This window comes from Centroberyx gerrardi, chromosome 10 (assembly GCF_048128805.1).
Source record: "Centroberyx gerrardi isolate f3 chromosome 10, fCenGer3.hap1.cur.20231027, whole genome shotgun sequence".
Lineage (NCBI taxonomy): Eukaryota > Metazoa > Chordata > Actinopteri > Beryciformes > Berycidae > Centroberyx > Centroberyx gerrardi.
This window is the reverse complement of record NC_136006.1, coordinates 14,483,402-14,510,567: the sequence shown is the minus strand read 5'-3', so window position 1 is coordinate 14,510,567 and position 27,166 is coordinate 14,483,402. Positions and strand designations below refer to the sequence as shown.

General features: G+C 43.4%; 1 protein-coding gene across 3 annotated transcripts in view; it reads right to left on the bottom strand.

The window, feature by feature from the left end:
* Positions 1–27,166, bottom strand: part of tanc1b (tetratricopeptide repeat, ankyrin repeat and coiled-coil containing 1b) — a 110,006-nt gene that overhangs the window by 31,986 nt on the left and 50,854 nt on the right. For all 3 annotated transcript variants that reach the window (XM_071913700.2, XM_078285948.1, XM_078285949.1), the window contains 3 exons: positions 16,865–16,998; positions 14,844–15,033; positions 12,321–12,650 (listed from right to left, as the gene is read on the bottom strand). In XM_071913700.2, coding sequence (XP_071769801.2) covers positions 12,321–12,650; positions 14,844–15,033; positions 16,865–16,998 — 654 coding nt within the window. The remainder of the gene's footprint in view (positions 1–12,320; positions 12,651–14,843; positions 15,034–16,864; positions 16,999–27,166) is intronic.

Genomic DNA, 27,166 nt, shown 5'->3' with positions numbered 1-27,166 from the left:
AAAGAGAGAGACACAGACAGAAAGAAAGAGAGAGAGAGAGAGAGAGAGAGAGAGAGAGAGAGAGAGAGAGAGAGAGAGAGAGAGAGACAGTCAGGCAGGCAATTAGGTGCATTTTGAATGTTTTTGTTCTAAATACTGTAAAGAGAGTAAGATAGAAACACGCAAGAGACAAATCTTGTGGGACATATGGCATCTCTGAGAGCAGAGTGGAGGAGAGTGAAGGAGAGGTGGGCCGGTGTGCCGTGGCATTTGTAGCTCCCCGGAGGTGGTGTGGGCAGGTACAAGAATGGCAAACAGAAGAGCAGCATCCCCAAGCCAGGACAGAAACACCCCCTGTTCCTCTGATTCGAGCTGACAGCTACACAGAGTATAGCAGTGAGAGGTCTGTCCCCACAAACACTCCCCCTGGGCTGTGCAGAGAGGGCAGACAACTAACTGAAAACCACTATCTTTACTAAAACTATAGACGGGCTAACCAACTGTAGCAGGCTACAGAAAGATCACACTTCACAGTTCCAGTACTATATTGCTGAGAAATTACATTCTCAGCAATATAGTACTCATACAACTCATACATTACCCTCTTTATCAGCTTATTATTACATCTCATGGATTCCTCAGCACCACAGCCTTTTAAAGATGCCCAAGAATTGTTTCACAACAAAATTAAGAGGTGCAAATAGAGTTCTGCTATCCAATGCTATCCATGTTATGTCCATTTAGAAGTTCATCTTTCACTATCTTGAAAGTGTAGAGCATCCAGTCCAAAAATGAAGGGCTGAAGTTACCTTCTATCCAGAATTTGTTTGAATTTTGTGTGATCCATCATTTTCTAACAGTTTGAGTAGTACAAGTCTCTCAGTAGGAGACTTTTCGGAATGAAACTCTGCAAATAAACCATGTAATGAGCCAGTGATTACAAAGCAATTCAGCTCCTAGTCTGAAGTGTGAGACCTGCTCTGAAAACATATGAGAGATGTACATTAGTGCAACAAGGTCTCTCCTCCGATCGCTGTTCACTGTGCAACAATACCATCACCATGGAGACCCATGCTCTCCTGGTCCTGTTGAAGAGGAGAATCAAAGCCTCTGCTTTCTACTTCATCAGCCTCAGCTGGAAGAGACTGTCACAATCACTCGCTCTCTTCTTCACTCCCTCCCTCCCTCACTTGGTCGCTAACTTCCTCTCCAGAATGTCCCACTAATTAGAGCCCGTCTGTTGACAACAGAGCAACTGAGGAAGCTACCATCAATACAACTTTGACAGGAATAAAAGAAGGCCCTCATGGATACTTTTACTACAATGAATGGTGCTTTGGCTAAAAACTATAATGGACACAGCCTAGACTACAACAAACAATGTACAAAACAACAAGTAAAACAGACACACTTTACAATCAGTCAATGCAGGACAGTCCAGAACTAACACTAACATGGTGCACCCATGTACGTCTACTCCTAAAGCTAAGCTGAACAGCTACTTACATCCAGCAGCAGAGCCAGAGAGCTTGGAAGGACAGCGGGGATTTTAACAGCCCTCCCCTGGTCCCCAGCATGGAGCAGGCTGGGCAGGCAGACAGACAAGTACGCAGGGCGGAGGCCCTTAGCTAAAGCTCTGGAGATTTCTCCCAGTGGATGAGCTCACCGGGGGCACCCAAGTGATTCTTCTGCCCCAGTGCTCCCATCCAGGCACACTGGCAGCATTCAACTGGTGAGTAGAGGGCTTGGCTGTCCTCTCACTAGCGCTCAGTCAGTCACAGCATCCACAGCATTAGGCACTCGCTCAATGAATGCAGCGCTTTCCGGGAGAGTGTCTCCCCCCCCTCCCCACCTCCCTGCCCATGCCTTTCCCTTCACACACTCTCTCTCTCTCTCCATCTCTCTCTCTCTCTCTCACACACACACAAATGCACAAATTTTGGCAAGCGAGCAGCGGAGGGGAAAACGGAGTGAATACAGAAGAGAAAAAAAAGAGAAACGGAGAGATCTGATATCCAACGTGGCTGACAGTTTGCACTGGGCAGCCGGTGTAGCATTAATCAATGATCCTCTCTCGGGTGGGGTAGGGGGGTGGGGGTTGGAGGGGCATACGAAAGACGGGGTAGTGAAAAGCAGGAAGGGAGAACAGAGAATGATGTAAGACAGCACATGAAAGAAGCAGGTGACACGGACACAGTGATGGGAAGAGAGAGACAGAAAGAGAGAGAGAGAGAGAGAGAGAGAGAGAGAGAGAGAGTGAGAAATAAAGTCTATGCAGCAAATCAGCACTAGTGCATCACTCAAGCCCCTTGCTGACATTAGAGGACCACAGGAGGATTTCTCTATTTTGTTTTCTCTCCCTCTCCCTCTCTATCTCTCATGCTAAACTGTCTATCCAAATTTGGGATTTCTCAAGTGCAATGGGGAACTATGGAGAGCCAAAAAGCCATAATAACGATTATTCTACACCAGATGTCTTTTCTCATGAGTCCAATAAGCAAAAGATGAAGATATTAGTCAGTTGGACTTGCCAAAGTAGTACAGATGCACACAGCGATTAGGTATTCTTTCATTCCTGTCTGTAATAATGCATCCTGCAGCATCAACATTTCTTTCCCTTTGAAAAAAAAATGTTTTTGAAGTCATATTTCTTGTTTTTCCACATTTCTTTCAAGGCCAAAATTTTCCCCAGGGTGCCATCATTCCCCTCCTCTCCTCCCCTTTAGTTTCCCTCACTCCCCTCAGTCTCTCTATCTCTTCCTATTGTTGCAGATTCCCTCTTCATTGATAGTGCGTACATGTGATACCTTGAAGTCTGTGTGCTTGCAACGACTTTGAAGCTGTACAGATGTGTCAGGCTGTATTCTGATGAAAATAGGGTTCTTTTTTTTTCTTTCTTTTTCCTCTGGCAGGTCTGCCCTTTGAATCCCTCTGTTCTCTGTTTCCCATGACAGAGGAGGAAGGAGGGCTGAGCTTCTCTGTTCCAAGCATCCCGACTTCTCTGCCTGTTTGACTTGAAACCTGTGCCTGGTCCATTCACTCCCGTCCCCTCTTTACCTGGACTGGTATCCATTTAACACACTCTCCCTCACCCTGCCTGCCACCCTTGACTTCTCATGTTGCAGGGGTGTGTTGGAACCATGTTGTGTGATGAGTAAACTTGACAAAGGTTTATTGGTTTATTGGATAGGATCCCTATTATCTGCTGTGCAAACAGCCGCAATTCTTTCTGGGGTCCACAAATAAACACCACATACAATTATAACAGATAATAATACAACAGAAAATAAAAAGAAATACAAAAAATAAAATAAATAATAATAATAATACTTGAAATTCCATGAATTCTCTCCAAGATCCATGGCAAAATATTGGGTTGCTACGTCACATGTCAAGGCTCGATTCGAGCTCTGTGATACCTGCAACACTCTGCCTCACCCCGCCTGCCCTCCATCTATGGGAAGTTTATTGATGGCAAATGGATTCTGTACTAAATAGGGCTGCAGCTATCGATTATTTTAGTAATCGAGTATTCTACCGATTATCCCATCGATTAATCGAGTAATCGGATAAGAAATACTTTTGCTTTATTAAAGAGCAATAGTAAATATACAAAAGAGAAAAGCTGTCCGCACGAAGCTGTCCATACGACACTGTGATTTACTGAAAACGAGGTGAAATAATAATTATTATTGATATTTATTACTAGGCCTAAATATCATACAAGTTCATAAGACTGGCTAATGTACATTTATTTACTATGTTGAAGGGTTGCCCTACACCTGCTGACCCTACTCACTGCAATCAAACTAAACTGAATATACCTGCTGTATTGGACTGGTGCATTTTAGGCTCCAATTGCTACTTACACCACCTGATATTTTGCTTTCTGGGGTATTTTATGCATCACTGTGAGGGGAGTAGGTGTGTGTGTGTGTGTGTGTGTATGTGTGTGACTATCATAATAATAACATGAATGAAGCTCAGGCTTTCACAAATTGACTGCAGCATTTTATTTTCTGTGGTTATTTTCTTGAGCAAAACTTAGCTAACTTAGGGACATCATAACTAGCCACCATATTGATTTACGTTCTTAACTAGCCATTACATATAGCCATAATTAACGTGCATTCTTTACTAGCCTTCATCTCATCCCGTTTTAATATTAAGTGCTGACTCCGCCCACCCGGCCAGTTTCGGCGTACGCCGGTAGCAATTACAAGTGGACCCTATCCTACAGTCCCTGCTCTCAGCGGAGGGAGGGAGCTACACTGTGTTGGGGAAGCGCTGTGACCGTCAGACCTCTCTGGATTAGACAAGCAAGTAGAGAAAACCGGCATCAGCCGAACCAATTTATTGCCAAATGCTTTGGGATTCAACACATTAACATTGCTTCCCATGGTCAGAAAAAGTCGGCAGATTTGTCGCTAGTCGCTCTTGAGAAATAAAGTCGCCAGGGGGGTCTGAAAAGTCGCTAAGTCTAGCGACAAAGTCGCCAAGTTGGCAACACTGGATCCGAAACTTTGGACACTTTCTGTCGTTTTCTCTGGCCTGTCTCTTCTCTTCGCCCCTCGCTATTTTCTCTCTCTTTCTCCAGCGCGTTGTGCAACAGTAATAATCATCCGTGCGAAACACTGAGTGTGTATATAGTTATATGGATTAAACGAAGCTTCGATGCAAAGAATTTGCATCGATGATTTTTAGTAATCGAGTTACTCAAGTTTCTCGAGGAATCGTTTCAGCCCTAGTACTAAATACCTTAATAACACCTTTGGCATTTTCTAGCTCCAATCCCTCTCTGACCTGCTAAGTCAGAATCCCCTTAGCTTTCAGATGAGTAAGTGCAAAGTAGAATTTAAGTGGTTTGCGTGCAAATTTGGCTTGTTACCAAGGGAACTTTGAAATTCCTCTAGCTTCCACAGTCCACTTTTTTGTTCAAACTACAAAAAGGGTGAAAAATAAATTTGTAAAAGAATTATGATTGAGGAGAACAGCCAGCACACAAATGTAATAATAGATTCTAGTCTGTGACTAGAAAACTTACATTCTGTAAGCACATTATTTTACACTTGAATGATGGGAGCAGTATTTGCTGCACCAAAAACTTGACAAAAGCAGAATAGTATGTACTTAGGCTAAACATTACTCTTTTAAACAAAAACTGAACTATACACTGTACGATGCAGAATATGGGAGTGTAGAGCGTAAACTGTGCCAGTCACCTCTGCCAGTGCAGCAAGTTCAGATGCAAGAGCTCTCAAATGTTTTTTTATTTTTTATATCTGGGAACGCCCAAATAGATATGTATTTAGCACAGACTCCTGGGAACCCCTTTGTCAGCAAATCTAGAGATATGTGGTAGCACAGAAAGGTATGCTACTATCAGGAGGATAAAACCTAAGCACAGAATGCCTATACTCTAAATCCATTATGTCAAAGTATAGTGAAATTTAACAGTTTTTCATTTTGCTGGGGGAAACGCCTTAAGGCCTCCAGGTGGTCCCTAAGCCACAACTTGACAAACAGTATTCTAATGGTTATATTATTTCCCATTAGTGTGGAACAGGTAGTATACTGCAGACACTGCAGGGCAAGCAGAATACAGAGCAGCTTTAAAGCTGATTTTCTAAACAGGAACTGCATGCACAACTTGAACCACAAGCCATAACTCACTGCAGACAAACTGTGCCAATAACTAGTCATAAAGAAGAGACCTAGAACAATTAGGTTGATGTGCAAACCAATAAGATAAATATCAGACATATGGGTCGACACCAACAGACAACAACCAGACGTCTATAGGTTTGATTTGCAGGTTTCAGTTGATCTGTTCAGCATACCCAGCTGAACATTAGGCTATTCAAACCATGATAACAGTTGCCTGGTTCCTGAGTAGCTATTACACAATTCTCAATCGTGGGGTGCTGTCAATCAATCTCAGCCAGATGGCTCGGCGGTGGCAGATAGTAGATAGCTAACACACTGTGCCTTAGAGATTGGGCATTCGGCTGTATCTTGGCAAGTTCTGATCTGTCAATGAGAGCCACTGAGCTGAATGTTAATTGGCTCTTCAAAACTGGAGCAGATCGATTTCTCCAAAGGATCTTTATCTTGCTCCTGCTGTGACCTACTGCTACTGACAATTCTCTGAGAATGGACATTTTAGCGGACGTCACTGTGACCTTTTCAGAGACCTGGAGAATGTGAAGGAGTATTGCTGTCAATCAGTGTCTATTCTTTCTCCAAACTAAACCGGTCAATGTCTATACATGGCCAGAGGCAGAGGTGACTAAATGGATTCCATGGCTACCTGGAGACATCACAAAACACTGCAATTTGCAGCCAAGTATCTGAAAAGGCAAGATGACACGAACCAAACATTACAGCAGACAGTACTGTCTCAAAAAATACCAGAGAAAATATGAGCTTGAAGTATATCTGATAAAAAACAGTCATGTCATGCCTTCCTGCTCCAGTACCGCAGCAGAGATGGAAAGACATGATTTTATAATTTGAGAAAATTACCGTCTGACCTGAGCTAACCTGTGAAACATCTGGGAGTCACTGAAAGTGTGTCCACATGGACCAGGTGGAGATGACTTCAGTCTTTGTAACAAAACACAGATGTGAGCTCTGTTCAAACCTTACCTTGTCACTATTCTCCTAGGGTTTGATGGATGAAGCAGCAACATATCCTTGAAGCTGCTTGTTGACAGTTCGTAGGCTTGCGTGAAAAGGCAGTCAAACCATGGATGTAACATTGGAGAACCTCTCACAGAGCATGGGTAATGAGTTTGCCAGGGGAAGAACAGAGGACTTCGCAGTACAAACAAACACTGGCTGTGCGCTGTACCACACCATGACTCTAACCCCGAAAGCTTTGTGGGATAGCAAAAGACCACAGATGCAATGTAGCACCGTTCCTGAGCCACAATGACCCTAACTCAATCTCCCTGTCTGAGCAACCCAACCACAAGCAGCTCAAGCTAAGATTTCAAAACCATGGAATTCCAGTGGCCAGACTTAATGTGGCCCTTTGACTCCATAAGCCTTTTTAAAAAGCTTAACTCCGATGACTTAAAAATAGAATTCTTATTATCTAAGTGAAATAAAGAGGAAGGGTGGCAGAGAGTGCGGGACACGTGAAGCTGATTTTGTCATAGATGCCTTAAGTCCGCACCAGATGTGGCAGAAAATCCACCTCGACATACCGTGAATGTGCTGACTAGCCAAATTTCAGTGAAATCACAACAGCTTAGAACAGAACAAAACAGCAGGGAAACAGTCTTGATTTATTTACTGTCTTGGTCAACATTAGCAGTTCTGCTGCTCTCCTCCCCCTTTTCATTTAGCATTTATTCGCCCCCCGTGTTGACACCACTTTAGATGGAATAATAACATTTACATGTTTGGTATAACTAATCATTACTGGGCTTGTGTCAAAGAATAACATTTAGTACTAGAAGAAAGCCATCCACCTCTCAGAATCTCAGTCACTGTTTGGGTAGGATTACTACTGTGAGGATCTCAAACAGTCTTCAGAGTATGGCAATAGTTAAGATTGTGCATCATAAGTTAAAAAGCCAAGGTGAATATTAGCTAACATTCAGCTGTCTCAGTAGGCATGCGATGGTGGGCTGTGGGGAGAGGCAAAGCATTATGGGTGGGAGGAGTGCAATAGGCTATCTGAGGAGGAGGTTAAATGCTAACAGATTGCTTGCTGAGAGAACATGAGTAGAATATCTTCCTCATAGAGGTGCTCAGCTCAGAAGTACATTGCTTGATTGCCAACAAAGTGACTGTTAAGTTGCCCAAATTTGGTGGAGATGGACAATTCCAATAATCTTCATGTATTCTCCTGTTTTCTGTTGTTAAGAGGTTTGTACTGTAGCCATAACAATGTGTGGCTGGAGAGTGACAGTTATGAGATTTGGAGGGGAGCCTGTGTGACTGACTGGATGAAATAAATGCTAAGTTACGTGGAGGCCTCCAGCATTTCATTTATTTCAACTCAACAGTCATGTTGTCTGTTCATTTCCCACTGCATGCCACTTGCGGTTTGATGTTAAATGGACAAATCTGTGATGCCCATTAGTGTGGTGTCGTGCCAACTTTGCAGTGCTGCATGCCAGGGGAGACGATGTGGCAGAAAACATTTGCTATGCAGAACGGTGTCCAAACCAGCTCCTCAGACATGTCCTACCAAGTAATAATACAATTACACACCGTCCCTAAAGAGCCATTTTGAATTCAGCTCTGTCCCCTGTGACAGGTGGTGCGTGTCAACATTTGTGCAAGAAGCCACAGCAGATGCAGGCTCCATACACTGACGCTCCAGTTCCCACAGCAGCCCAATAGCAAGCCAACCACTGTGTGTGTGTGTGTGTGTGTGTGTAAGTGATCACCAAGGCAGTGCAAATGACACTTCTGAGCAACATGCAGACATTCCTACTACATAGCTAACATTCTAGAGGCCCAGTGATACAGACGTTGATTGGCATTAGACAGATGCACAAAATCCACTTTGCCTCTAGGGACATACGGCCTTTGTGCCGCAACTCTGCAACTTCATGTGGTCTCTTATACCTATCTGTTGTAGATACTTTGATGTTACTGTGCATAGCCAATCAATTTCACAAGAATAGCACAGTGTTACAATTAGACCTGGGCAAAACAGTACTTGCAAATACCTTTTAGGTTTTGTTTTACTTTGGTGCCAGCTGGGTGCGAATTTCCACAAAGGCAGAAAGATGAGACAATCAAAGAAAAGTATTTGAAAATACTATCTGAAATGTTCTGATGTGTTGAAACCTCAGCTATCTGGTATCTGTCATTATAAATAAGAATTTGTTTGTATTGGACTCACCTGGTTAAATAAAGGTTAAAATAAAATACTAGTACTGTCTTGTTTACAGTTAGCATTGTAAAAACTACAGACATTATCTGTTTAACAGTGAAGAGTCTTTGAGTGTTGGTGGTATCCAGACAGGCAGTGTGGCTCACAAGCTACACTAACTCAGAAGTCCTCACAAGAGCTCTGCACAGCATGTGAAGACTCTCCAATCAATAGCAGCGTGACTTCCACTACTCTGACATCAATCAGTCAGTGGAGATTTTATTAGGCCTGCTCTCAGACATGGCCTGGCATCACAACCTCATCTGCCTCCCCCCACCAAGCCAGTCCATCTCTCTGTAACACTCTCAGCCTTCGTAGTCGACTCTCTCTCTCTCTTTCATTCTGACCCAGTTTTTCTCTCTCACCTCTCGTCCCAATCTCCCTCCATCACTCTAACACATTCAGATGTTCAGACGTCTGTGATCTGACACAGTAGTGTACGATAGTGGCAGGAGAGGGCCAATCACATGACAGGAGCATCACACCTCTTATGGAGGCTAGTTCAGGCTCTTTGTGAGTTTTGCAGGGTATAATTCAATGGTGAGTGGAGGCAAGGGACAGTATGGGGCTGGAGATGGAGGCATGTGACCGAATAAAAACATTCATTTTGCAATTATATGTGCCTATGCACAAACCCAGTTAAAGCAAATTCCAATAATCTGCCACCCCAATACTGATTGCACTAATAATGTACTCATACTTATTTTGTTTGTCCTGTGTCTGTTTATGTCCTTTAATGTAATGCCTTCCTGCCTCAGTAATTGCCTCTCGAGAATTTAAAAAAAAAATTGAATACAGTTGGCTTGAGCACCATGACAACCTAAAGGAGGAGCCAAAAAAAAAAAAAAAGCAATATGTCGAGATAGACTGCTATGAAATCACCGTCCCTGGCACGCAGTGACAGCAGAGCATATTGGTTTGGGCCATAAATGAAGTTGTCTTCCCATGTCCTTGATGTCCTCTCCCAGGGCATCGTCACCCAGCGGAAAATCTGAGGTGTGAATCCTGCAGGTCCCTAGAGGGCAACACTGCATAACTATGACATCAGCCCATAAACTCATAAACTGGAGCACACACAGAGACATGCACAACAGTGCTCACACACACGCATGTGCACACACACCTAAACACAGCCAAACATTTCCTGGGCTGTTAGCTTTACGAGCCAGTCTCTGTCTGTACCATTCGGGCTTATGTCAGAGGAAAAATAATGACGAGATGTAAAAAGAGTATGGACTGTTGGAACAATTGAGTGGTTAATCGACCAACAGGCGTCTCCAGCACAATGCCGTGTGTGTTTGTAAACATGCCACTATGTTTACAATATGGCTATAGATTCACCAGTGGGCTGTAAAGATTAACATGTTGTGCAGACGCAGTGAACAGTGTGTGAAATGCACTGTGTGCAAGTTCGTGTACTACAAGCTATGGCATGTATTGTATGTCTGGATACTATTCACCAACCATGTGCTCCCTTTCATTCTGCCTCTCTCACTCTTGCTCACTCTCAATCACTCTCACTCTCTTACTCTTAGTAAAAATGCCCTTTTGATGACTAACAGAATAACAGTATAACTAACTAGTATGAGTAGGCTACGATCAGTACATATCTGGGCTATTGGCCAATCTGCTTTAGAAAAACAAGGCAAGAAAAGAAAACTTCTACACTGATGAGGCAACAGATCCAAGCAAATAGTTAGTTCATGAAGATCAAAGCCCAGGGAGAGATATTGCCAGGAGCAGTAAACCATTTGAAATCTGCAACAACATTTGTGGCTAGCTAAATCCAGGTTAAACATTCTGGTCATGTCACATATGTGTCCATACGGTCAGATTCCAAGCACCACAAGATGAAAATAGAACAATAGCTCCCTCCTAACAGCACATTTTTTCAGATGTTTGAGTTTTAAAGGGAGATGGTGAGCTGGGGGCCATGGGGACTTAAGGAAACAGGGCCAAGGTCAAGAGCAGCAGCAGCAGAGAGAGAGGGAGGGAGTGTGAGAGCGAGAGAGAGCGAGATACAGTGACAGACACAGAAAGAGAAGGACAATAGCGACCAGAGGAAGAGCGGGCAAAAGAATGAAGGGAATGGATAAGGAGGGAAAGAGACAGGGGGGGAAAAGGGGGTAGCAAGGGGTACCAAAAATTGTGACAGCTGTGTGGATATGGCGAGCTGAGCCACAACAGGGAGGTTACAAGGCAGGAATGCAGAACAGATCAGTCAGACAGCGGCTTGTCCTCTGGTCTGACATGGCAGCGCCAAGGCACAACACACAACAGCTGCCTAATCCCCAACTCCTCCTTGAAAAGCACACCAACCTGGCCCCTCACTAACAAAGCTCTCTCTTTTCTCTCTCTAACTTCTCACTCCCTTCTCCATCATTCCCGATCTCCTGTGAGCTTCAGTGAGTCTGCTGAATAGGCATGTCATGGATGTGTCCACCCATGCTTTCTCCCATCTTCCTCCCTCACTTGCTTGGCCGGGAAGTGACAGGACACACTTCTTGTCAGCCTCAGTCACAGGCCATATAGTAGCATCACAATTCTGAGCAGACTTGCAATGCGACGCAGAGACACCCAACCACTCAAAACAAGTCACAGTCAAAGACACAAGAGAGTTTACTGGTCGAAGAGAAGATGGTTTAAACAATGTTAAAGGATTCTTCCGGTGTTGGTGAAAGTTAGCCTAATTTTCCAGATTGGCCTCTCTCCCTACAAAATTGCTGTGGAGGTTTACACGCCATTATCACACAATTAGCTATAATGAGACTGGTGTTCCCTTTACGAAATCAAATCCAAACTGATGATGTGTAGCAACGTAATCCATGGAGGAGATCTATGGGTCTGTAACCAAGAAATAGTAGTATAAAAGCATACAATATTTATTTGTGACTTCTGTCAGTCAGGAACTACTTTTCACTTTTTCGAACCAATGCGCATGCTCACTTTCACCTGAGAAGTTGGGTTTGTTTAGATCATAAGTCCCGCCTTACACGGCACTCCTCACCAATCGCTAATGTCCTTCATGGTTACTTCAAGCTGTTCAGCTGTGAAAGAGTGTTCATCTGCCAAAAAATAGTCTGTGTGGAATACGCTAGCTTTATCATTCCACAATTTGTTCCACAAATTAGTTGGAGCTACTGATAACAACAAGCTAGTTTGGTTTCCACTGAGACACCGTTTTCAAACACTTGGATAATTACGCTAAATGCAGAACATCTAAAATATTTATTCTATCTAGATAAAGAATAAAAACAAAAGTAATTTCATAAGTGAGAGATATCAATCTGAAAATCAAAATCAAAATCATTCAGCAACACCAGAGGAACCCTTTAAGTTCAAGATATTGCTGAATCACGCACAGAGGCCCCCAGGAAGGGTGTACAGATTCCTTCCTCTGCCTCCTCCTCTGTCTTGAAGACATCCAAGCACAAAGAGCTCTTACCTGCAACCGAGTTGGGCCTAGGCATCATGAGGGAGGAGGATGTCTGTGCTGGGTACGGAACAGGCCCTTCAGGTGTGTGGCTTGGAGGTTGCGGTGGCCCTGCTGCCCCTGCTGATGTGCTGGGCTGCTGCTGCTGGTCTGTCCTGGACGGGGTGTCAGCTGGCGTGGCGCCGGCACTGCTGGAGTCTTCCTCTGCCACAGGAGAGCAGGTGTCGGCCCGCACGCTCGGTGCCAGGCCATGGCGCCCGCTGCCTCTCAGGCTGCCATCCTTACTCCACTCCAGGCTGGAGCCGCTGCGGTCGTCATTCTCTGAAGAACTGGTGATGGTGGCTGAGATGAGAGGGAAGATGTGGGAGAGAGAGAAAGGGCGAGTGAGAGAGATATTCCAAGTGATAAAAACAGAGAGAGGGAGAAACAAAGAAAAATAGCGAGTGAGAGTCATGTGCTTTTTGTGATATGAAAATGTCTCTGTCCTCATCTAGAGTGAGATGATGAACAGTAATGGGTAGACAACTTATAGGTTTGCAACCTTTTCCTTACAGACCTCATCAACACTGTTCACCACCTGATCTCATGTTTACAGCTGCAGTTTGCTCACACTAATGAAAACTAGCCAGCTGTGATGGGGTAGATTTATGGTATTCATTTCCTCAGCCCAGACTCCTCTGATCATGTCTTTTATCCTTATCAAAACTCCTCAGCTAAAGGATGCAACATCATACAATAAAAGAAAATAAATTTAAAAAAACATAGCCCTATTGTAATGAAACACGATCCATCAAACTGAACATTCACACAGTGACTGGATTTTGTACTGCAAAACAAAATTTTCCCTTGTACGAAACACATCACAAAATTCAAGATTAAAGAGTTGAGGGGAGGACTGGTGCTGAAAACTGCCTTCCATTTTTGAGTTTAGACAGGTGTTTTGCTTATTTGAAAGCAAATCCTTTAATCCTTTCCTCAGGCCAACCCAGCCATCTAACACAATCCTAAAAGCTGAGTGGAGGGCCAAAGCCACACAATGACAGGCAGCTGGATGCAGAAACATCAGCACAGTCAAAGGACTGGGACTGATGGCCAGCTGGCTGTGTTTTGCATCACACACTGCTAATCTGGATTTCATAATGCTGCGGCGCATTGCATCATCGCTAACATTAACATAACAAACCCATCCTGGACCTCGTGACTCCTGTGATGTTTGGCTGTGCAAATGTTAAGTCATTCATGACATAACTCACTTCTAGCCCTAGTCTGAGCATGGTGTTCAGAGCAGCAGAGGAGTCACCACGGTGGACACAATAACAGTTCTCTTGGGCGAGCTATAGCCTGGGGTTCTACACCAATATCACATCATGTCACTCACTCACAAACAGAATCTTCACTTTGGAGGAGATGAAAGAGGCTGAGCCAAATATTGATTTGACAGGAGAAAAGTAGCTCCACAGCGAGACGGACTAGGACACACACTACATGACTGTATGTCTCAACCTGGACGGCAGCATGGCGCAATGTCAATGCTCCACGCCGGCAGATACAATATCACAGCTTCCATGAATTATTGAGCAGCTAGATATGATATTGCTCTGGGGGCACCGACTATGAGTCATGGTAATCAATTATGTCAACTGTGTAGAGTTTGCATTATGGGAAATGCAAATTGTTGTGCTGCATCTGGCTTTGCCCCGCAGGGCAAGCCAGGGACACTGACTACGATCTCAAGAATAGTCATTTACCTGAATGAGCATTAAATGGACTGTGATGCCCTAGTTGGTCGACTCAGGGAGAAAGAACAGTTTAACAGCTATTCCATGCCCTCGTTTTTTTTTTTTTTTTTACCCTAAATCAACTGATGCCTAGAGAAATGAAAGCAGTTCAACTGAGGATAACTGGGGATCATACAGAGCAACAACACACTACAAATCTCATCCTCACTGAAAATATTAAAGATCCATTTTCAAAATGAATTTCTGTCATTTTTTACAGCCATTGGAAGCTTTGTGAGTAGAAATGGTTGAGGGATTAATGCATTAATACACTAAGTCATCTTCCTGTCAGCTTGTGTAAATCCCCAGATGTCTTACAGGCCTATTACTAGAGATACACTACAACCTCGAACCGTGGCAACTGTCACCTCAATGCTCTCTGATACCGGAACAGCTCAATACAAACCCAATTACTGACACATTGTAGAGGATGAATACCGTTTGACACAAACGCTTTTCAGCCCCACAAAAAATGCAGCGGATTAAACAGAATAGTGAATGATTGACACCATGCAGGCATGATCGTTTAGTCTAAATCAGAAAGTGTACATGAGGTAACAATTCTGAGATTGCTGATGAGACACTGACAGAAGAGCATCATGGGAAATCATAAGTGATGATAAGTGACGTTAAAGAGAGGGTTGAATGTGCCTGTGTGTACTGAGGAATCTGTGCTGCTGGTTACTGAGGCAGGATGGTGTAGGGTGGGGGGTTGGGTATGTGATGGTATCTCTCTCTCTCCATCTCTTTCTCTCACCTATGATCCCACTGTCCTTGCTCTCGAGTGTGGAGCTGGGGCTGGTGATGGTCCCACAAGGGCTGGAGCGGCTAAGAGGGGGGCGGCTGGTCGTGCTGTTGAGCGTGGAGCACGGGCTGTCAGTGCTGGGAGACGCCGTGCTGCTGGTCAGGGTGGAGCAGGGGCTGATACCCTGGCTAGTCACAGAGCACTTGGGGGGAGAGGGGGGAGATAGAGGAGATAGAGGAGAGGGTTAAGATACACAAAGAATGCGCTGTACTAATCAAATATGCCCATGAACTATGAAATCAATCCATTATGAACTGTCTCCAATTCAGCAACATTGGCAGCATGTTCACATTTTTTTTGTTTTTTTTCCCAGCCTGAGCAGCAATAATAACAAAAATGCATTTTTCAACCTTATTTGGAAGGAGAATCAGGAGAATTGTAAAGTATGATTTGATTCAAGTTGCCTATTTGACCCGGATCATGTGAAAGCAAGGCAAAAAAATTCCTTCAGAAAAAAACAAGCCTTTCACATGTGAGCATGACACACAGGCTGAAGGGCATAAGCTCTGTAAATGAAGCAAGGCTTGCAAATTGCACACTCATATGTCTGTCACAAGCCTGCAGAGAATTTGCCAAGGAAAAACTCTCAACTTCGTTCTGACAATAGATATTCTCCATACCTTTGTTATATTATCAAGCTTCTCTGACAACCATACAGCAGCTGCATCTTTGTTTAAGCCAACTGACAACCATAGGACTCCACATTAAAGTGAGTTTGTCCTGTGTCCCCCACCCCTCCAACTGTCCTGCTGCTGTATACTGATGCTACACAGTATGGTCAAGATGAGCTTCCTGGTTGGTAGGGCTTATCTGTGAGCTTCTGTAAGGAGAACCAAAGTCTGCAAACAGTTCCACACCACACAGATCCAGCCTGATTATGCTCTACATTCAGAACCAACTCCTCCCCCATCATCTCCCATTCACATTAATGCGCAGCACCCTGGAGGACAGTGTTAGACTATGGGAGCTAATGTTTTGGGAAAGTAGGGAGATGTAAGGCTGCAGCCCATAGTTTACGCTACCCAACATACCACACTGATAGCCTAACAGCTTAATGACATTTAATAATTTACTGTAGGGCAGAAGTAAAAGCAACATGCTGAGTTAAGCCCATGTTGTAAAACAGCAGTACAGAGGAAGAGAAAATTGTTGGCAGAAGAGTTCAATGTGCTCCTCCTCCTCTGTCTGAGCTCTGAAAACACACACCAACATGCACGCATATACACACACACATGGACAGATGTGTGCGCACACACAGAAAATCACAAAACCCAAGAAAAACCATTGTGCTCTCATTCCGCCTGTTCCCTCATTTGACATCTCAACTAATGAGCATGATTCATAGAATACTCTGTAAGCCTCTTACAAGTTCCTCAAATTACCGGTTCCGTGTCAAAACGTGTCCAAGGCACATGAGATGAATGAGGGAATCAAAGTGTGCTGGGCTGTGCTCTACTCTCCACAGAGCCCCAGATTAATTAGTAGAGCCAAACAAACTGAGGCTCAGACCTGACATAACTCTATTTCTGGACCAGGGCTCAGACACTCTTGTTACATGCTCAAGAGCCCCAGGAACAGCACTCAAGTTACTGGGAGACTAACATGCCACACTGGAGAGCTTGCACTGAAAACAAACCACATGCAGTCAATTTTAAATATCCAGTCATTCACTTTGCCCACATGGAAACACCTAAAACAAACAGAGTGTGACAGAGTTACCCTTATTTGTTGTGACAGAAAAAATAAATTCCCACAGTTGCGACTAAAATCCCCGTCCGAGGATAATGCACAGGGGCAAAAATGAGTCAAGTAGCAACAAAAAAAATCCTTTTTTCTTCTCTTATACTGTCTCAACTCCCTCCTCTTTTCATGCTCTCTCTCTCCTCTATCTCTCTATCCGTGTGCTGCAGTAGCGGTAGCAGCTGCTGTTGGGAGGAGGGAGGGAGCTGGAGGGGTGGGAGAAAATGAAATACCTTCTTTTCATTCTTGTCGTCCATAGGTATGCGTGCCGTACCCGGGATCCCTTCTCCCAGTAAGAAGCCCAGCCTTGTCATCAGTTCCTGAGTGGCAGGGGAGGAGGAGCTTGGCTGTTTCTCTGCTTGCAGCTCTGGAGGAGAGAGAGAGAGAAATGACTCAACGTTAACAGATAGATTCCCTCTCTCCACTGGACGGCTCACACAGGGCCACTCTGCCTGCCCTGCCCAGCTCTGCTCTGCTCTGCTCTGAAATGCTATGCTGCACTCTCCAGCTGCTGCTGGTGCGGTGCAGACCCAGAGAGATCATGAGAGAGAGAGAGAGAGCAAGAGAGAGAGAGACAGAGAGAGAGAGAGAGTGAGAGGGGGAGAGAGAGAAGAGATATACAGTAGGTAAAGCAAGAGAGAAAAGGGAGAGGGGGCAGGAGGCTATGGCCTGTGTGTGTGTGTGTGTGTGTGTGTGTGTGTGTGTAAAAGAGTCTGAATACATGTGAATGTCCAGTGTCGGTAAGAAAGCAGTGTGTGTGTTAAAGAGACTGAATACATGTGAATGTCCAGCATCATTACGAAAGCAGTGTGTGTGTGTGTGTGTGTGTGTGTGTGTGTGTGTGCACCTCCTGCAACACGCCTAGAGTGCCAATTGCTGGGTTTTCTGGTTGTTTACAGCTCTCACTCACAGAGCCTCTGAATATCAATGAGAGGACATAGGCTTTCTCCAATACAGCTTAAAGTGTCTGCAGTATTCACTCTCAAGCCTTAATACTTGTTTAGACTGCAATTTCAAGGTTGGAGTGGTATCAACAAGGCAAAACCCACTTGCAATCTATTTTCTAATGTTTGTACACTTTGCCTGCTTGGCATGTTTTTTTTTTTTTAAAAAGCACATTTTCTTTCACTATCCAAATAAGATGAGCTGGCGGTCTGACTATGCAGTGGTGCAACTAGCAGCGCTGAAACTGAGGAGCATTTTATCATGATCTCACCATGTAGCTTAAATGTGGATGAGCCTGGGAATTGAATCAAGGCAGGGTCACAACATCCCCCGAGGGCAGAGAGAGAGAGGGGGGAAGAGAGAGCAGACTTCTAAAGGTACAATAGCTTATTATACAGCTCTCTGTCAGCACCTTTTCCTCCTCCCTCCTTCATTCTCTCCTTTACTCTCTCTGTCTTCCACAGTTATTAATAATGCTGGCAGTCCATCTGATTAAATACAAGCCAGTCCAGAGGCATAATGTACTGCCAAGCACTAATGAAGTCAAAACTAAGCCACAACACACACACACACATACCAAAGGGACACAAATGTCCATATACAGACAATCAGTATTTGTAACTGTTGATAGCAGGGTATGTGAAAATGCATTTTACTTATTTGTTCATGTTCACCTTTGAGTCCTAAACAAGGTGTAATTATTCTCTGACTAGAAATGCTGGCTGTTTCTGGGGGAGGCCAGTAAAATGGGTTGGGCTAACATCCAAAAGAAGAGATAGAACTGGTAGAGGAGAAGAGTGGGAGCTGGTTTGATGAGTGGAAGTTGGTGGTGGAGAAATATAGAATATGCTATTTCTCACTGCCTCAGAGGTAGCCTCCCTCAGAGGAAGAAACTACTCTCAGTTCCTATATAACTCACCATCTCCTCCTCCACAACCACCCCGGCCCTCTTTTTGCCCTCGAACTCTTTTCCTTTCTTTTCCATTTCACTGCCTTCACAATGCCAGTGCTCGGCTGCCTTCCCTCCTCTCTGAAGACAGCAACCTATTTGCACACTAAAGACTGATCTAACCGTCCGTACCCGCCCCTTTCACGAAGGCTACACTGTATGGTCAAAGATTGAATAAAGAAGAGAGTCCACTGCGCTGGGAACATTTGTACTACTGTAATTTCGAAGTGCACACTGCATGCTATGATATGCAAACTTACCAATGAATATTTATATATTTTTTTCCATCCACTTGATGCATAATCATGAGTAGCACATTTTGCTCTGATGACCGACTTGGCAGAAGAAACCGATCACGGCCCACATGGACCTGGAGGCCTAACCCCCAGTCATGAATATTTATGAGCATACCAATAGACCAAGGAGACTCATTCTAATATTATGACCCAGGCTCATGACTATACCTAGCACCTGAAAGTCAGTTATGTTGTCCCTCGCCATCTAGGGTATGGTTACATTAGCATAGGAGAAGGGTGTGTAAAAGGCCTTGAGACTCTTGTTATTGCTCTTAGAAAAGTTCCTCCTCGTCTGACGCTGCCAGCCAGGCAGCCAGTGTGCCAGCAGACATCTGTTCGGTCTTTAACATCTACACAAGTTGTTAACAGGTGCCCTTTCATTGCCCCAGCCAACATTAACTATACAGCATTCAGAGCTGCGCACGTTGTACTGTCTAAATAATGGGCTTGAGAAACACGTTCTCGTTTGTTTTCTCATGAACAACACTAAGCCACTGCAGCTCCGCTGACAATCGCTATTACCCACTTAAACAGCTGGACTGGCTTTGTGTTTACATTGAAAAGTATTTGTATTGTATCCAGACAAGCAGCAGAGCACTTTTTTTAAAGTACGCCTAATCAAGCTGATTGCACTTACAACTGTTAAAAGAGCAACTGTGCATTAAGTGGTGAGAACTGATTTAAATATGCTACAGTAAACACTAGAAACTTCTTTAAACTTCTTTGAAAACTGGTCATGATTAAAATACATGCAGCTGGTGCTACTATGGCTCCAGGCGTTATTTAGTAAAAGAAGAATAAACCATGCCAATGATTTATCCAAGGCATTTGCTCAAAACAGAATTAGTCACTATGGCTCCGATTCAGAGGTGGTGAAATAAGTAATGCACCTACGACAAAACATTGAGAGACAAGACACTCGTATTCTGACTCATGCCACAGAGGCGTGTAGCTCTGAGTTGGGGCAGTGCAGGGGAGAATATTAAAATGACCCCTCTCTCACACCTGCCCACTGGGTTGCCAGGCTTCTGACAAGTTTTTGCCGACTGGCGCTATCATGGGCCAGTCATATTCCCTTTGAGAGAAGCACTTGCCTTTAATTTCAAGAAATTTTAAATTCTATAGGCCTACAGAGAAACATAGTGTAAGTCAAATAGGCCTAAAAGCTGCTATATTTCCAATTATAGGATGCCTTTTATTAATTAGCATATTATATGGACTTTGCATTGCATTGTTCGTTCATTAGGCCTATACTAGGCTAATGTGTGTTTTTATTTAATTTGATTTCAATATCATGTGCTATAATCAGAAATGGTTTGAGGCCTAAGAGGTTGCCTATATTGAATACAATATCACAGGCTAAATAAAATGAAGATGTTGTCTTTATAGTGGGTATTGAAAAACACACAGTGGCCGCTGTACGTACGCCATATTTTCTCCAGAGCAGACATTGCATAGTAGAAAAGACCATACTTTGCAAGTAAGAATCCACGAGATGAAAAATGTTGTGGTTTAATATTTTAAAATGACCCCAAACTTGTTCAATTCTGTGGCCAGATATTAAGTAGGTAGAATGCGGGTTAGGGTCCCATGGTAGGGAAGTATACTCATGAATGTCATCAATGTATTGCATGCTTCATCTACTTATAGTATGGATAGAGTATAGATCATGGGAATTGGTCCCAGGTGTTTAAAAGGGGCATTGCACACATAACACACTTAAACTCTTTTTTTGTCCCTGCCTTCGGTGTAATGTAATATGGTGTAGAAAATAATCCAAATTGTTGGTGAAGTGCTTCCTTATGCCTGTGGCTCTTCCCACCCCCTCTCTCCCTCTGTGTGCCCACCAACCATCACCACCTACCAGGCAGACGTGATGGTTTGCGGGGGGGGGGGGGGATACCTGATTAAATCCATCAACCAGCTCTTTATTACTGGGCCCTGACAAGACCGCTCCTTCACTGGTTCTTCTAAACCTCTTAAACCCACCTGCCTCTAAGGAGCAATCAGTATCCCTGGCCTATGATGGACCTGTGCCGTGGCTGGGAAAGAGCTAGGGATCAGAGAGATGGATACACCACTACAGATAGACAGAAGGGCTGAGATAAGTCACCCATAAGCACACACACTGACACACATACAGAAAAACACTCACATGTGCGCACACACACACATGCACACGCGCACCATTACAAACTGCTAGTCAGGGAGTGGCTACTTTCCTATCTATCCCCAGACACCTTCACATCAATTCTTGTTCAGTTAGGGTAGACCACACATGTCAAACGCAAGCCTCATGGGCCACATTAATACCACCATACATTTTCAGCTGGCCTGCTGACTGGTTGCTGGCTGACTTGGTTATCAAGTCATTTTGGCCAGCGGTCTCTTTCTCAATTCAATTTACCCATAATCGAAATCGGATGCACCTCCCTTTTGCTGAGTGCAAAATCTCCACTTTGCAAGCCAATTCACAAAGCATTCTCCACTGTGTTTATGAATAAAAACTCACCACATAAGAGGATGAACCAGTGTTTGGCTTACGGTTGTACTGTAGGTTTTTATTTAAGGAACTTTCGCTTTAGCTTGCTGCTTTTGAATGGATTTGGACTGTGCATAGATCCAACTTGAGCCAGTGTTTGGTTTCGGTCTATTCTATAATATGAGGTGAATTAAATCATTAGTATATCGCACAATGACTGTTGTTCTAACAAAGTCGGAAAACTACTTTGAGTTCAAAACCATGGAAATTATTAGTTTGAAAGGGCAAGTTAAGAGTGTGTGCGTGTGCGCGCGTGTGTGCACTCTTGCTCCTTTCATGAACGAGGACCAGTTTAGCCTGTAATTGCTAGCCTTACTTACCCCCAAAATGTGTGTAGATGTACAATTAAATTAATATTAAATATTAAAATACAGCACTTGCTTCAGATCTATAAAAATAGACTTGTCACAACAATGCCAATGTCACAACACAGATATATAAACTAAATAAATAACATAACAAAATATGTGGTTTGGTATTTCTAAGTGCAGGATGATTGTGCACCCTCCTGACCTTTTCCCCCTCTTAATCCCACCTCTCCGTGTCCATCTATAGGCTGTCCTCAACCGTGATGTCCATACAGACACAGGAGGTTGATAGCATCTGAAGCCTTATCGGGCTGCAGTTGCCTTCAATGTGACATTGCTGATATCAGTGTAATCGCTGCTGCTAATGTACATTGTTGATAATGGTGGCCCCTGGTCCTGTCCAGAGTCTCCCACAGAAAGGAGGCCATAAAGATGTTCATAAAGCAGGCTGTGTTTGTCTAATCTGACCACTGTCACTGATGCCACACTCCAACATACAGTAGGCAACTGCCTTCACAAAACAGCGTTGGAATGAGGGTATGGTGTAAGCACTGGTGTGACATAAAGCTGTTCAGTACTTGGTGATTCCAGTGAAAGTAAAACAAGAACAAATGAAGGATAAAATCAAAACTTTCAAACTTATTTGAAGTTATTTGACAGTAAATACCAAAAAATAAATAAAAAATAAAAAAAATAAAAAAAATAGAGCAAATATAAATGGTATAAATGATTTTGGTGGTCATAGCTTGTTAGCAACAGATCATTGCTAGTGACTGAGCAGGCTAGGGTGTTGATTGTAATGAGTAAAGTTACTGTAATCAGTCAGCAGGACCAGACAGTGATAGTCTGCACAACAAACTGAATGTTTGGTGGTAACACAATTAATTAGCCAATTAGCTTTGTTCATCATTATCTCCCCAAGGAGTCTCTATGAAATGTGTACATTACCCATTATGTTGTGTGGCATGTGTGATGCAACATTAAACCGTCCGAGATTTCTCAACACTGTGACGCAGGGACACATGGGGGGTTCTATATGGCAGCAGCAGCTAACAGTACAGTACAGTTAGTGTAGGTTGTACTGGATGTTAGTATTGTGTATGTCCTGTGGAGATTTTAACCAGAGCATATGTCTCCCATTCAGGCTGGGCTAGAGGCCATACTAATGTCTCGTCCAATAAACCGGGGAGATGAATGTCACCTCGGACAATTTTATTAGATGACGTGCACTTTTAAAAGAGCTGCATGGCACACTTTAGGGAATTGAGCTAACAGAATGGTATAAATCATAGTTAGTGTACTAGCATTTAGTTAGTCTATTAAACAACCATCCTACTCCTAGGAACCTGATGAGGGTGCCTGGGTTACCTTAAAAGCCTCCTCTAGCTCCTCTGTCATAGCAGCTTGTTCAATACGAGACACACAAACACAGCAGTCGGGTACAGAAACACTCTCCAGGGGGAGTATCACAGTGGAGTGTCTCATCTTTCATCGATGACTTCATCATACACCAGGCAAAGGATTTCCCAATCCAGCCGTATCAAATCACAAACCACAGTCAACATATAAAGCCCAAACGCAGAAGTCAATACATGGTTTATCAGTTTCTTAAGGAGTCATGCATTCCTGAAAAGGGAAGCATAAAAGAAGCTGCTACGCTACAGTGATTTACCATGCTATCAGCAGTGGAGCACTTCCTGACTGCAAGTGGTCTACCTGTCTCCCAAGATAACCTGACGGTGGGCTGAATACCAGCCAGAGCCGCCGGCTTGCCCTGCAGTGCTCAGAGATTAAGTCTGCTCTTGCTCCATGTTAATGCTCGCTGGCTCTTTTACCTTGGGCACTGCAGGTTAGTCATACACGCGTATCCACACAAATATACATATGTGCGTGTGTGCGTTCACACATACAAGCACACACACACGCCATAGTGACAGCTCCACTCTCAATTCACCTCCACTACTGCCCTGATTAGGAAACTATAAATGGGTGTGAAGGCGCTAGTCTGTTCCTCTGTCTGCTGGTTTCTGTGTGTATGATGGAGGCTGGCAAAGCCTCTGGCTGTTCACAGGGAAGAGTTGGACCAATCACAGCTGCCACATTATACAAAAAGCCAAATACACACTTTTATTATAATGTGTTATCATAGCCAGTTCAAATATCTGTTTTTTGAAATAGTGGATGTATATTATATGTATAAATTGTGCAATTCAAGGTCTCAGTGGGCCAGAACATTTGAGCCCAGCTTGACCAGGACAGGCCCTAAAAACCTCTTAAATATCCTAAACAAGATGCATGCTAAAAGAGATTTCAAAAAACTATTGCTAGAGCATAAGGTGTCGAGAACTAGTCACTAGCAAGTAAAAGAACACAGTGCCGCTGGAAAAGTTGTTAGGTTCACAAAGTAGGCCTATGCATATACATTTTCCATCACTTCTTATTTGAGGGAAGCATTTATATAACTGGTATGGGGGAAGATTAGATTAGTAGCCCAAAAAATGGTGCACAAAAAATATAATAGTAGGTGCACAAAAGAAAAATAATTAGGTGGATGTCTCCAGACAATAGATAACAAACCAGAGACTGTAAATAAGTGGGTAACAAGATACACAACAGCAACACCTACCTGCTGTTTTTGTAATGTAGTTAATAGTCAAATAATGGAAATATGAGAAATATGATTTCTCATTTTAGATGATTTTAAGTGCTTAGGTGGTAAATTGATTAGTAAAGTCAATTTAAAATCCAGACCCTAACAGGAAATGTGTTAGGGTCTGGAGTACATTTTGACAGACCTCATTCCTATGCAAAACACTGAGTCACCTTAACTAATGGAAATGGGAACCTGTTTTCATTTGCAAACAAGTTTGAGTCTGGTTAGTTGGGACAACCAACAGATTCTGCCTGCTGAGGGAAATTGGGGTCAGAGCGCTGTGCCGAGCACTTTCTGGTGTAATGATGCAGCTGCCAGGCCAGTCTGACAGCTGGTAGCATTTATTAGCAGCAAAATACCTGTAATGAAAACAAATATGCACATTAAGTATGAAATGCAGCAGCCTTATATCATTTCTATGACAACAAATCAAAGTTAATCAGTGCGAATGCGCACGAGAGCATTCCTCCTCATTACCGAGCCGAACATAAAGGGAAAGGGAGTGTGGTTTGTTTCTACAGCCAAAAGTGATTTTTTTTCCCCCAACACTTCATTGTTATTCAGTGTCAAAGTTCTCAAGCAACAATGAACCATGTCCTGAAATCATCAAAGAATGTGCATTGTCCACAGCAGGTTGAAAAATAGCCTACACATCACAAGAATGTGACGAGATTAACGTATCCAACAGCCAAAGAGGAAAAACTCAAGAAAATAATAATGTCTTTCGTTGTTCCTTAACTTCAGTTTAAGTCCTCTAAACATGCTTTCTTCGTGTTGTTTATAATGTAAAGTTTATGACTTTACTGAAATCTTAGTGCTGGCATGTTCCTCACATTTCTCACAGGCAGCTGGGCACAGACTGACTTGGCAGAGGATAAAGACCTGATCTAAAATTGACCTCAGTCAAGTGTTTTATCATAAGAATTGTCATATGAAATTGCTAAGTGAAGTGTGAAAGTGCCTGACCTTTCCCTAAACTGAATTTCAATCCACTCTCTGATCTGATTGAAGACAAGTTCCAACTGTGCTGATTATACCCATGAAGCTACCTCTATTGATTGCTATGCCCATAGTTGTGGTAACCAAGGGGCCAGTTACTGTAGCCATCTTTATTGCTTTCTCCTGTCTTTTGCAGAAAAAGAAAATTTGTATTTAATATTTTAATATTAATTTGTAACTATTTTATGATAACTATATTACTGTACAAGTGCATTGTTTACTGTGATTGTGGGTGGTTTGGTAATGCAAAAGGTATGAGGCCCAGCATCTATAAACATCTACAGCAAAGCATAAACCCCATGAGCCACCACAGTTTTTCAAGCTCTACTCAGTTCTTGGCTAGGTTTTACTGTAGCAGAAATGGAGCAGCACATTTAGGATAATACATCATGTCACTTTTGATACAGCACCAGTGCATGCGTGGGTGGTTTTGAAACATCAAAAGTCAATATTCCTATCGTAATTGCCTTATCAGCAGCATTAATTTATCCAATAACAACATCAAAGACATAAGATATATTTGACTGCAATGAAGTCGGAAGCTATTGCTTGCTGGCTCCTGTACATGGAGCACTGCAGGTTAGTCATACATACATACACAAACTCACACCAACATGCGCGTGTATAGTATACAATAGAAACTTAGTCAGTATACAAGAGGAAAGTATAGTATCTATCTGCCTAGAAGACAGATATGAACCAAAATGGCTACCAGAACAAGAGCCATCCCAGAATGAAAATGAGTTCCTCCTGCTACATATCTGATTAGTCCTCTATATCTCATACTAGCCTAGAGATATGGAAAAACAGCGGACTAAGCTGGAACCACTTTTCTATTCCAATAATAGTGCAGAAAATGAAGGCAAAAACAAAACAACATCATTATCCTCTACCTAAGGAAGTTTATGAGCAGGTGTGAAATGGCAGCTCTGGCGGTGCAGTGACGGAGGAATGAAGAAGAAGAGAAGGAGGAGGGGAGCACCGCGAACAGGCTGGCTCGGCAGAGAGACTGTCTGGGCTCTCTCCCCGCCGAGAAAACTATCCAGCCGGTGCTCATTAGCAGCTGGAGTTCCATTACCACAACAGTGGAGCACATTTAATGAACCCTCGATGAGCACACGCATCCAGCTTCCCAATCAGAGTTCAGAGGTGCAGGGGTGACGTGCCCCCCTGAAGCATGCCGAGCGCTCTTATTGCACATTCCAGAGCTGGAGCCGCAAGGCTCCTTTGCTGGATGCACAGATGGGGTGTCCGGTGAGACAGTACAGCATAGCGAGGTGAGAGTGTTGATAATATCCCCAAGTAAAATGGAGGGGGGGGGGTTGGTGATGGTGATCATGGTTTGACTGATGTCTCAGCTTGACAGCAGACACTAGTTGTTGTTTTTGTTGTTCTAATGGCGGATACAGATGGGATTTCATGAATTATTTGAACAATGAGCAGAGCTAAAGATGCTTCATGAAGCGATTTGGCCCTGTGATGGCACACAGTGACTGTGCTTTGAGGTTCCTCTAGCAGATGAGCAGCACAGATTAATGAAGCTTTATCCTTAAACAAGGGGATAGACAAACAAGCACAGAAAGATGTAGCCTTCAGCTGTTGATTAAAAGAGAACATCAACAACGGCCTTGACCTGCCACAGAGAGGGATTAAACTATCACTCTACAGCTACAGCTAACAAAAATCAGAGCCCACCTATCTCTGCTGTCACAAAGTTGTTCTCTTCTTGAAAGGCAGGTGAATGAAGGCTGCCTGAATGTTCTATTGAAGTTCTATTTATTGGTAGTAGAGTAACAGCAGGTCTTGGATCTTAACTGTGCTGAGTCCTAATAATTGGTGCAAA